Below are 13,044 nucleotides of genomic sequence, written 5' to 3'. Positions count from 1 at the left end.
TGTTTCCTTTTCTAGATTAGGGAAGTTTTCCTTTATAGTTTGCTCCAATATACCTTCTCCCCCCTCTTCTCTTTCCTCCTCTTCTGGGATTCTAATTATCCTAATACCATTTTGCTTTATGGTGTCACTTATATCTTGGATTCTCCCCTCATGATCCAGTCGTTGTTTATCTCTCTTTTTCTCAGCTTCTTTATTCTCCATCGTTTTTTCTATATCACTAATTCTCCCTTCTTCCTCATTTATCTTAGCAGTTAAATCTGCATTTTTGATTGCACCTCATTAATAGCCTTTTTCATTTCAGCTTGGCTAGATTTTAGTTCTTTTATTTCTCCAGAAAGGGATTCTTTAGGGTCTTATATGCTTTTTTCAATACCAGCTAGTGTCTTTATAATCATTATTCTGAACTCTACTTCCGACATCTTACTAATATCCATGTTGATTATGTCCATGGCAGTTGGTACTGCCTCTTGTTCTCTTTTTTGAGATGAGTTTTCCCATCTTGTCATACTGTCCAGAGAATAGATGAATGAGAGAACAAAATACTAAAATGGCAACAACAGCCCCAGAGAAATATACACTAAACAAATCAGGAGAGACCTGAAATTGAAAAAAAAAAAGTTGAAAAAATAAAAAAGAAAAAAAGAATATAATCAGACAGTTGAGCAGAATAGAGCAATACACTGGATTCTGAATGTATTTTGGTCTGTTTGTTAGAAAACTATATCCCTATAAGAAAAACTTCTATATGTTAAAAAAAATACAATGAAATGATAGAATGTAGTGTAAAAATGAAAATTAGAAGACAAGGAAAAACAAAAGAGGAAAAAAACAACCAAAAAATTAAAAAAAAGGAAGTGACATAGACAAGTGAACAGAACAGAGGCATATACTATCTTTTGAGTGTATTTTCATTGGTTTTTTAGAAGAAAGTACATCTCAAAATTGTAAAGAATGAAAAAATTAAAAATATAAAAATAAAATTCAGTACATTGAAAGGATAGAATATAACTGTTAAGAAGAAAATTAAAAGACTTTAACAAAACAAAACAAAAAAAAACAAAAAAGGGAAGAAGGAAAAAACAACAATAAAGAGAATATGATAACACAGGTGAATAGAACAGAGCCATACACTAGATTCTGGGTGTATTTTGTTCTGTTAGAAGAAACTGCATCCCAAAATTGTAAAGGAAGAAAAACATATATATACAATAATAAAAACAATGAAAGGTAGAATGTAAATGTAAAAATGAAAATTAAAAAGGATTTAAAAAAAACAGTTGGTAAAATAAGAAATGGTTTGAAAAAGGAAAGAGAAAAAAATTAAAGTTGAAAGACTGAAGAATCATGGGAAAAAAGCCTTGAATTCTATGTGTTTTATTCCCCTAGCGCTGGGGTTTTGCAGTTCTCATTGATGGGTAAACTTGGTGTTGGCTGGATGTTCTTCCTGATCTTCTGGGGGAGATCATTGATTCTCAAATGTCTTTGCCTGAGGCATAATTGAACCTCCCTTGCTCCGGGGGCCAGGCTAAGTTATCCCCTGGGATTTGCTCTCAGTAGCTTTTGTTCCCTGAAAGCTTTCCCCACAGCATTGGAGGATGAGAATGAAAATGGGGCCTCCCAATCTCCGGCCCCAGAGAAGCTGAGAGCTTGGGGCCCCACTCCTCAGTGAGCCCTCAGAGAAAAGGAATCAATCACTCCTGTCTCCCTGGTCTCTGCGCTCACCTAGCCTTTAACTGAGCGTTTCTGTCTCAGGCACATGACCCCGTTTTTGAGTCCGTTAACCCTGCAGACTCCTGCAGCACACTGCTGTGTCCCCAGATTCCCCACTATGATACCTGGGAATTCTGCCTCACTCAGGCACCCCCAGTTTTCCTGTGACCCCAACGGTCTTGAGACCACACTGTCCCAGCCAGGGTTCCACTCCCTGCTTAGCCACCTGAGCGACATCCCTCACCGGAGCTGACTTCTTAAAAGTTCCGATTTCGTGCTCCGCTGCTCTATCACTTCCCCTTAGTTGGCTGACAGAGGAGGCTGCCTCCTCCAATGATTTATCTTCCCATATATTGCCTCAGATTCATTTCTCCAGGTATCCTACCTTGCAGAAAGTGGTTGTTTTTCTGTTTGTAGAGTTGCAACTATTCTTTCCTTACATCTCCAGTTGAATTCCAAGGTGTTCAGAATGATTTGATAACTATCTAGCTGAATTCCTGGGACCAGATAAAATGAAGGTCTCCTACTCCTCCACCAAGATATCTTGGACTCCTTGTAGATCTTCTCTTCTAATACATGCATTCACTACTATAACTTTCTCTCCCAGCACATTTGCTGCATCCAACAACTTTTAATAAAGATGTGTTTTCATGTTCATTTATTTCAAAATGTTGAAAATTGTTTCTGGAGATTACATCTCTAACTGTACATTTAGAAAGTGTTCCCGAATCTCCACATATTTTGTAATTTTCCAGTTATCATTGCTGCCATTCATTTCACATTTCACTTATATTTAAACATATAGGGACGCCTGGGTGGCTCACTTGTTAAGTGTCTGCCTTCAGCTCATGTCATGATCCCAGGTTCCTGGGATTGAGCCCATTGGGTTCCCTGCTCACTGGGAAGCCTGCCTCTCCCTCTCCCACTCCCCCTGCTTGTATTCTCTCTGTCAGTCACATAAATAAAATCTTAAAATAAAATATACATATGCATAAACCTGAGGTACATACATATGCATACATAATACCTAATGAATATTATTTTTTCTTTTTTTTAAAGATTTTATTTATGTGACAGAGAGAGACACAGCGAGAGGGAACACAAGCAGGGGGAGTGGGAGAGGGAGAAGCAGGCTTCCCACGGAGCAGGGAGCCTGATGTAGGACTCGATCCCAGGACCCTGGGATCATGACCTGAGCTGAAGGCAGATGCTTAACTAACTGAACCACTCAGGCACCCCGTGAATATTGTTCCTATTTTCTTTTTGAAAATTTTTGTTAACTGGTTTATCAGTTAAGGTTAAAAAAATAAAAGTTTTTATTTTACTTTCTATCCTTTAGTGATTTTCCTTTCTTTATGTAGATCCAAGTTTCTGATAAAATTTTCCCTCTCTAAGGAAGGTCTTCTCCAACCCCCTGAAGCTCAAATGAAATATAATAGACCTTAAGTTTAAGGTGTAGTGTGATAATTTAATACATTTATATTATCATAATAATAATCAAATAGTATTAGTTAAAACATTACCTCAGACCATTTTTAATTTTTTGTGTGTATGATGAGGGTATTTGAAATCTACCTTATTACCAACTTCTACATATACTATACCATACTGGTTATTTAAAATTTATTTTATTTTTTAAGATTTTATTTGAGAGAGAGAGCATGAGAGAGAGCACACACACACACTTGCAAGTGCAGAGCAAGAGGGAGAAGCAGGGCTCTGGGATCATGACCTGAGCCGAAGGCAGAGCCTAGTTGCCTGAGCCACCCAGGTGGCCCAAATTGTTAATTATATTCACCATGTTGTAGCTTAAGTCCCTGGTACTTATTCATCTTACAACTGGAAGTTTATTCCTTTTGAACAATGCCTCCCCATTTCACCCATCCCTTAGTCACTGGTAACTACCATTCTATTCTTTATTTCTATGAATTTGCTTTCATAGATTCCAAATATAAGTGAATACTATACAATATTTGTCTTTCTCTGTCTTACTTATTTCACCTAGCATAATGCCCTCAATGTTTTTCATGTTGTTGCAAATGGAGGGTTTTTTTTCTTTTTATGGCTGGGTAATATTCTGTTATATGTATAATGTATAATATATATATTTCATTTATTTACTTATTTATTTGCTTATTTTTTGTTTTTGCTTTTGTTTTTGTTTTTTTGTTTTTTTGGGGGGGATTGTTGTATACATACCAAATTTTCTTTAACCAGAGATCATTAATGGAGTTTTAGTTGTTTCCATGAATACCCAGAAGTGGGATTGCTGGATCATATGGTAGTTCTGTTTTTAACTTTTTGAGGAAACTTTGTGCTGTTTTCTTTTCTTTCTTTCTTTTTTTTTTTCTTAAGATTTTATTTATTTGACAGAGAGAGACACAGTGAGAGAGGAAACACAAACAAGGAGAGTGGGAGAGGGAGAAGCAGGCTTCCTGCTGAGCAAGGAGCCCGATATGGGACTTGATCCCAAGACCCTGGGACCATGACCTGAGCCGAAGTCAGACACTTAACGACTGAGCCACCCAGGTGCCCCTGTGCTGTTTTCCATAATGGGTGTACCAAATTACATTTCCACCAGCAGTGTACTACGATGCCCTTTTCTCTGTACCCTCCCCAGCACTTCCTTATCTGTCTTCTTGAGGATTATTGCTATTCCCTTTTCATATGAGGTGGTTTCTGATTGTGGTTTTGATTTGCATTTCCCTGATGATTAATGATGTTGAGCATCTTTTCATGTGTCTATTAGTCATTTGGATGTCTTCTTTGGAGAAATGTTTATTCGGTGCTATTTCCCATTTTTAAATTGAATTGTTGGTTTTTTACTATTGAGTTGTATGAGTTTCTTTTTTATTTTGGATATCAACTCCTTTTTTGATATATGGTTCACAAATATTTTCTCCTGTTGCATAGCTATTTGTATCATATCCAAAAAGTTGTTGCCAATACCTGTGTCAGGAAACCTTCCCCCTATATTTTCTTTATGGAATTGTGTGGTATTTGGGTTTACACTTAAGTTAATACATTTCCAGTTAATTTTATGAGTTGTGTAATACAACAGTCCAGTTTCATTCTTTTGCATCTAAATATCCTTCTTCCCAAAAACTTTTTATGAGACTTTTTTTTTTAAAGATTTTATTTATTTATTTGAGAGAGAGAATGAGATAGAGATAGAGAGCACGAGAGGAGGGAGGGTCAGAGGGAGAAGCAGACTCCCCGCTGAGCAGGGAGCCCAAAGTTGGACTCGATCCCGGGACTCCAGGATCATGACCTGAGCTGAAGGCAGTTGCTTAACCAACTGAGCTACCCAGGAGCCCCTATATCTTGGCTCTTGTAATAATACTACAATAAATAGGGGTGTATATATCTTTTAGAATAATGTTTTTTCATTTTCTTAGGGTGAATACCCAGTTGTGAAATTGCCGGCTCAGGGATTCCTGGATGACTCAGTTGGTTAAGTGTCTGCCTTCACCTCAGGTCATGATCTCAGGGTCCTGGGATCAAGTCCCATATCAGGCTCCTTGCTCAGCGGGGAGCCTGCTTCTCCTTCTGCCTGCTGCTACCCCTGTTCATGCTTTCTCTCCCTCCCTCTCTTTCTCTGTCTCTGATAAATAAATAAATAAGTCTTAAAAAAAATAATTGTATTTTAATTTATTGAGGAATCTCCCTACTGTTTTCCACAGTGGCTACACAATTTTACATTCTAACCAACTGTGCTGCATGAAGTTTCCTTTTACACGCATTGTTTCTTGTCTTTTTGATACTGGTCATTCTGACAGCTGTTTGATGTCAAATTAAATGTTTGCATCTCTTATATCAAGTAAAAGAAATCTCATTAGAAATTCATGTAAGGCAGGACTAGTGGTAGTGAATTCCCTAAACTTTTATCTGAGATTGTCTTAATTTTATTTTTAAAAGATAGTTTTGTTTATCTTTTAGGTGTCAAATTTTCCATAAATAGTTGTTTTTCTTTGGGAATTTTAAATATATCATCCGACTGTATCCTGGCCAGTAGTGTCCCTGCTCATTAATTAGTTTATAATGGTATTGACATTTCCTTGGTTATAAATTCCTTTTTATAGGAATTTATAATTGCTTCTCTCAAGATTCTATCATTGTGGGGTGCCTGGGTGGCTCAGTCATTAAGCATCTGTCTTCGGTTCAGGTCATGGTCCCAGGGTCCTGGGATCGAGCCCCGCATCGGGCTCCCTGCTCCGCGGGAAGCCTGCTTCTCCTTCTCCTTCTCCCCCTGCTTGTGTTCCCTCTCTCTCTATGTCTCTCTGTCAAATAAATAAATAAAAAATCTTAAAAACAAACAAACAGATTCTCTCATTGTGTTTGGCTTTTGATATTTTGATTATAATGTATCTTGGTGGGGGTATCTTTGGGTTATTTGTGCTTTTGGCTTACTGAGTTTCTGATGTTTATCGTTCCATGTCTTTCCTCATATTTGTGAAGTTTTTGGCCATTATTTCTTTAACTAATCTCTTTCCATTTTCTCTTTCTTCTTGTAGAACTTTCATAAGGCCTGCTTAATGGTGCTGTATATGTCCCTTATTCTCTGTTTACTTTTTCCCTTGCCTATCAGACTCAGTATTATCAAATGGCCTCTCTTCAAATTTTCTGATTCTGTCTTCTGCATGTTTGTGTGTGCTTTTGAACTTCTTAGTGAGTTTTTACTTCAGTTATTATTATATATTTGAGCTTCAGGATTTCTGTTTGGTACTATTTTAATGATTTTATCTTTGTTGATGTTGAGACTTTATTTACATATTTTTTTCATTTAGATTTTTGTTTTTGTTAGCTTTTAAGCCAGTTTAAGTTTATTGTTTAAATGTATTCAATAAGTGTGTCAACTGAATTCCTTTAGTAATGGGTTCTGGAGATTCATTTTTGATGTTTTAATGGTTCTTTTTGTTTGTTTCCTTCTTTGTATGCCTATTGATCTTTTGTTGGAAATTGGGCATATGATAAACAGCCATGAGTTCTAGTCTTTGCAGTTTATTCCATAGTGTATTTTCTAAGTAGCAGGGCATATCTTCAAACTTGGTTTCAGTCCAGGGCAAAGGCTTCAGGTCTTATGTGTTTTCTGGAAATTTGGCCTTTGTATGCCTTTTCTACCCTAATCTATCTGATACGTATGTTTGATTTAAATGTCTTAATGTTCCTGATTGTGAACCCAATTGCTCCTGAATCTTCTCTTGTTCAAATGCTTTTAGTCTTTTGCTTTAGGAATCCACAATTTTGTATTCATTCTACAAGTGTACCATGTCACTGTGCCTTCCATTTCCCCTGAGAGTTAGACTATCATTGTTCAGAAGGGCTCCAAGTCATGTGAGGGTAAAATGAGTCCCTCATGGAAATCATAGACAGGTTAGCACTTTCTAAATAATATCTTTTCTCTCTCTGGTCTGTACAAAGATACTGGGAATTAGTCTGATTTCTTCCATCTTCATGGTGGCTGTGTATGTGATGCATAATGGCTTATAAAACGTGGCACAAAATTACTTACTATTTTGAATGTAGTGTTTTCTTCATTTGACATTTGTTTGGTTACTGTAGCTCATTGGATGGCTTCCAGATCAATAAAGTTAGCTTAGTTACTTTCTAGTTTATTTTCAACGTTTCTATGGGCAGACAAGGCCTTGTAACTTAGTGTGCCATGTTTCCGACATCACTCTCTCCATATGATTTCAAATTTTGGCTTTACATTTCTTTCTCTGAGAGGGATTATTTTACATTTTATTATTTTTTGATGCATGGGGGTCAATTTCAAGAATATTGCTATTTTTACAATGTTAAAATTTTTAATCCATGTAGGCAGTTTATCTTTCCATTTCTTTATCTCTTTCTTTTCTTTCACCAATGTCTTACATATTTCAGTATGTAAATCTTAAACCGCCTTCACCAAATTTATTCTTAAGTATTTAACTCTTTGGTGGTAGGCTTTATAAATAGAATTTTCTTTAACTTCATTTTGGGTTGTTTATTCTGGTGTATAATTTTTGCATGTTGATCATACAGACTTCCAACTTTGCAGAATTTCCTAGCTCTGATTTTCTTTTTGTGGGTTTTTAAATGCTGCTGAGTACAGTTTTTTAATATACCATCCTTTGCTTTTTGTAATTGGCTAATGGTTAACACTGAATTTATTAAATAATTGATTCTTATCAAGATCACATTTAGGGGCGCCTGGGTGGCATAGTTGGTTGAGCAGCCAATTCTTGATCTTAGCTCAGGTCATGATCTTTGAGTCTAAGATTGAGCCCCACATTAGGCTACAGAGCCTCAGTGGAGAGTCTGCTGCTCTCCCTCTCTTCACCCCTCCCCTGCACTCATGTGCACACTCTTTCTCTAAAATAAATAAATCTTTAAAAAAAATCATATTTCATATAGATTTATGCCATTGCTGATGTTTAAATTATAGAAACTAAAAGTTTCCAATTTCTGAGGAAATCAAAGGAGAAGATAGGTATTCTGTTGTTGTACATGAACTGCATCCTTTCATCACAACATTTGTTGTGATTCTTTGAAAAAAATGCTTGTTTCATCAGTTTTTTTAGTAACTGTGAGTATATATTTTCACTGCTCTTCAAAGTTGGGTTTTGAGATTTTAATATTTTTATTATGACTACTCATATAGTTACTGATTATTAATGGGAAAGGTTGTGGATTAGTTTTCCAATGAAATAATTGGATTAGAGCAATCAACTGTATTAGATAATATAATTTTATATTAAGATTTAATTTTAGAATTGATTCAGCAAACCTATCCACAACTGTCTCTAATTTCAATTCTTTTTTTCATTGCTTTATTTTTCAGGATAACAAAGCCACTGACCTTTGCTGATTGTGTTGGAGATGAACTTCCATTAGGATGGGAAACTGTATATGATAAACAAATTGGAATTTATTACATGGACCACATAAAAAGTAAGGAAAGTGTCGCATTCAATAATTATACGTTAGTGAGTGTTCATACTGAATTTCAAAGATGACGGAAACTTTTTTGTAAACAGTTCATCTGAAAGTTACTATTAAACTAGTTCTGTTAATGTAAAGTTTTCATTAGCTGAATTCTTCCAGAAGTAAAGCAGTTGTTTAGATGTATCTTGCTTTTGTCTTGCTAAAGAGAATGTATTATGTTTTTGTATTAGTATTTAGTATTAGAACTTGAGTATCTAATATGAGGAATACATTTCCCAGGCATTTTGCAGACAATTTCAGAAGTGAGACTTTTACTGGGAAAGTTATTTTATGCAAAATGGACTTTTAAAACTTTCTTGAACCAATAAGTGTCCAAGTGATTGCCTTAACTTCATTTTGTCTTACACATTTAATTTTAACTTTAATACACCAAATCTTTTTGACCTTTCCAATGAGAGAAAACTGTGTAAAGACTACAGCTAAAATAATACTGTGGGTCCTTGACCATGCTGTTTTCTTTGAAGAACTGTTTAGAGCACTGGCTCTCAACACAGCTGATTTTGCTTCCCAGGACCACTTGGCAATGTCGGGAGGTATCTAGTCACTGGCATCTAGTGAGCAGGGTCCAGAGATGCTGCTGAACTTTGTACACTGTTCAGGACAGGCTGCCACAGAACAAGCTGCCCCCCCAAATAGCAGTGGTGGCAAAGTTGACACACCTTGGTTCCCAGGGTGCATTTCATCATAGATCTGTTCTGTTCACCTCACTCTTGGTTTGCTGCCCTTTCATCAGTTTTCCTCAGTCTCATATGAGCTGAGGATCTATTTCTCTCTCAGATTCCCACTTTTGCACTCTCTCCTATTTTCATTCTAGCTACCTTAGTGTTTCTGCCTTTTGTCATTTTTTAGTCCTGGGGCTATGACGTATGGCTTCCTCTCATTGTGTTTTCTGTCCTTCAATTTATTAAGTGTGGGGGAGGTTGGGAGGGCCCGAAGACTCATGATATGCCTACCACATGAGTGATTTGAAGCTCTTTCTTCACTCTAAAGATTGGGCAGTTGGAATAAGATTTGCCCTATACCAGCTGCTTACCCATGCACTTACCCAAGTGGCAAGAAGGGTTTGGGGTGAGTCCATCATTCATATGTTGTTTAGTGATGCTCTGGCTAAGGGAGGCCCTCTTTGTGTTCCCAGCTGACCTGGTGCCTCAGATCTGTGTGTATCCTAGGGTATGTGGTCATCTGGGCTTACCTACCCAGTTGCTGGTAGGCAGCTCCTACACACAGAGCTGCTTCTCATAGCACTCTGTTCATGGCCATGAATCTTAAATCCTAGTAACCACCAAGGACTTCTTTCTAACTACCTTGAATATAACTGGAATGACCCAAAACAGGGGAATTGGAAGTAGTGTTGAAGGCATCAGCTTCAGGGTCACACCACCTGTCTCTCTGAGACCTTCAGAGAGCCCAACTTTTGCCAACACGGTTTAAACCTTTTTAAGGCAGAGAATCTGAGACTGTAGGTATTAAAATTGAAACTCTGTTGGGAAGTTGGAAGGGGAGTAGCTTACCTTATCCCATAGACACACAGATGCAAGAACTACATGTATGCCACCAACTCTGAAAATGACCCAGAATAGACATTCTACCAGTTAATGGTACAGTGGAGGCCACATTGAAAATAATAGGAGAGTGGATACCCATTTGGGTCTCAACGCCTGTTGAGACTAACCACTAGTGGGAGGGACACCACAAGCATGGAGAAGGGAGAGAAACAGTCCATACACTAGGCCCACCAGGCAACCCAAACCTTTGAAAACCACAGGATTTAACTTTGGGAACTTTAAAAATCAGTGGGGCTTTGCATAGGGAGAGGTGGAGGGTGATAGGAAACTGAATCTGGGGTACACATGAAGGAGATTTATTGGCTAATTTTATAACATGTGCTGGAAGGACTAGGATCTTCAGAAAACTTTTTGGGAACAGAAGTGCTGGTGGGTGCCATTTTTCTTCCCTTCCCCCATCCTGGATAGCCAGATGCTTACAGTAGTGAGTACTGACTTTCTTTATCTACCTTGCTAGCACTCTGTGCCCTGCCCCATTGTTCCCCTTGGGCATGCCCTATTCAACCTGACATTCTCAGCACGTGTCCCTTCAGAGAAGCTCGTGCCATGCTACGCCTGGCAGGTGTAGGCTGCCTAACCCTGCAGGGATCAGTACCCCTCCAAAGTGATTCCTGCCCTGGGGAGGAGGGTAGCTAACTCTACACACCTGCACACCCATATATCCACCAGCCTGGCCTCTTAGTTGGCTCCACAGGGAACAAGCCCCACCTTTTGGTATACTTGCAGATGAGGCAGAGAAGCTAACTGCAGACAGCAGGGCTGAATGCTGTCTCTGTTCAATGCTGAGCTTGTAGCAACTTCAGACAAGCCTCAATACTGCACTGTGGGACCACAGCAGGCAAAGTGGGTCATTGCAACCAGGTGGGCTCAAGTGAGTCTTGTTCAGCCACAACAGGAGGGCACACACAGTCCACATGAGGGACACCACTGCGGGTAGGTGACATTGTACTGTAGGGCACCACAGAGTTCTTCATCATAGTTGGCAATTACTTTCAAGACTGGGAGATGTACCTGACCTTCCTAATACATAGATACAAACACAGAGAGTTAGACAAAATGAGGAGACAGAGGAGTATGTTCTGGACGAAAGAACAGAACAAAATGCAACAGAGATAAGCAATATGCCTGATAAAATATTCAAAGTAATATTTATAAAGTCTCACTGAACTTGAGAAAAGAGTAGAGGCATCAGTAAGAATTTGAACTAAAATGAAGAAAATGTAAAAAAGAAATCAGTCAGAGATGAACAAATGAATAACTGAATTTAGAAATACACCAGAGGGAATCAACTGCAGACTAGAGGATAAAGAAGAATGGGTTAGTGAGCTGGAAAACAGGGTGGTAGAAAGTAATCAAGCTGAGCAGAGAGTAGAAAAAAGTGAGAATAATAAGTTAAGGGAAATCTGTGACATCATCAGTCATCATAAATTCTCATTATAAGGATCCTAGAAGGAGAGGAGAAGAAAAAGGGGGCCGAAAATTTATTTGAAGATATAATAGCTAAGAATTTCCCTGATCTGGGAAATAAAATAGATAACCAGATCCAGGAGGCACAGAGAGCCAGGACACATAATAATTAAAAAGGCAAAGATTAAAGAGAGAATTTTAAAAGCAACAAAAGAAAAAACAGTTACCTACTAGAGAAACCCCATAAGGCTGTCAGTGGGTATTTTTCAGCAGAAACTTTGCAAGCCAGAAGGGAGTAACACAATGCATTCAAAGGGCTGAAGGAGAACAACCTATAGCCAAGAACACTCTATCCAGAAAGGCTATCATTCAGAATAGAAGGAGACATAGAGTTACCCTAACAAAAACTAAAGTTCATGACCGCTAAACAAGTATTATAAGAATTGACAAAGGGACTTCTTTAAGTGGAAAGAAAAGGCCATAAGTAGAAAATAATTATGAAAGGAAAAAAATTCATAGGTAAAAGCAAACACAGTAAAAGTAGAAAAGTCACTTATAAAGCCAGTTTGGATATTAAAACAAAAAAGTAAAAAAATCAGTTATATATACAAATATAAGGCAGGGGATCCACAAAATAAAAAGTTGTAAAATATGACATCATATGTGTAAAATAGGAGAGTAAAAATTTCGTGCCTTAGCATGTGTTCAAACTGAGTAACTGTCAATATAGACTGATACACACACAATGTTATCTATGAACCTGGTGGTTCATATATAACAAATCTAAAATCTATAATAGATACACAAAAACTAAAAAGAAATGGATCCAAGCATAACACTAAAGAAAGCCATCAAACCAAGGAGAGTGGGAGAGAAAAAGAAAAGAACAGAGAAGAATTAGAAAAATAACCAGAAAACAATTAACAAAATGGCTGTAAGTTCCTTTCTATCAATAACTACTATAAATGTAAATGGACTAAATGCTCCAATCAAAAGACCAGGATAACTGAATAAGTAAGAAATAAGACCATCTATATGCTGTGTATAAGAAACTCATTTTAGTCTTAAAGACCCATGCAGATATAAAGTGAAGGACTGGGAAAGAAAATATTCCGTGTAAATGGAAGTGAAAAAACAAAAACCAAAAAAGTTGCGACAGCAATATTTATTTCAGACATCCCTGACTTTTAAACAAAGACTGTAATAAGAGGAAAAGGAGGATACTACATAATGATAAAAGTCCAAGAAGTAAATTGTACTTTACAGTTGTAAATATCTATGCACCCAACATGGGAACACCCATATACTTAAAGCAAATTATTAACAGACACAAAAGGAGAAATTGACAGTAATACAATAATAGTAGCAGACTTTA

At 37.4% G+C, this 13,044-nt stretch overlaps 1 protein-coding gene across 7 annotated transcripts in view; it reads left to right on the top strand.

Moving 5' to 3' along the window:
- The window catches only part of LOC118356634 (protein WWC3-like), a 236,317-nt gene that overhangs the window by 112,376 nt on the left and 110,897 nt on the right, over positions 1-13,044 (top strand). For all 7 annotated transcript variants that reach the window (XR_004819864.1, XR_004819865.1, XR_004819866.1 and 4 more), the window contains one exon: positions 8,534-8,643. Coding sequence is in view for 3 of the 7 variants with exons in the window: in XM_035725934.1 (XP_035581827.1) it covers positions 8,534-8,643 (110 nt within the window). In the remaining 4 variants the exon portion in view is untranslated. The remainder of the gene's footprint in view (positions 1-8,533; positions 8,644-13,044) is intronic.

This window comes from Zalophus californianus, chromosome Y (assembly GCF_009762305.2).
Source record: "Zalophus californianus isolate mZalCal1 chromosome Y, mZalCal1.pri.v2, whole genome shotgun sequence".
Classification (NCBI taxonomy): Eukaryota; Metazoa; Chordata; class Mammalia; order Carnivora; family Otariidae; genus Zalophus; species Zalophus californianus.
Note: the sequence above shows the minus strand (reverse complement) of the source record. Positions and strands in the feature narration are given on the sequence as shown.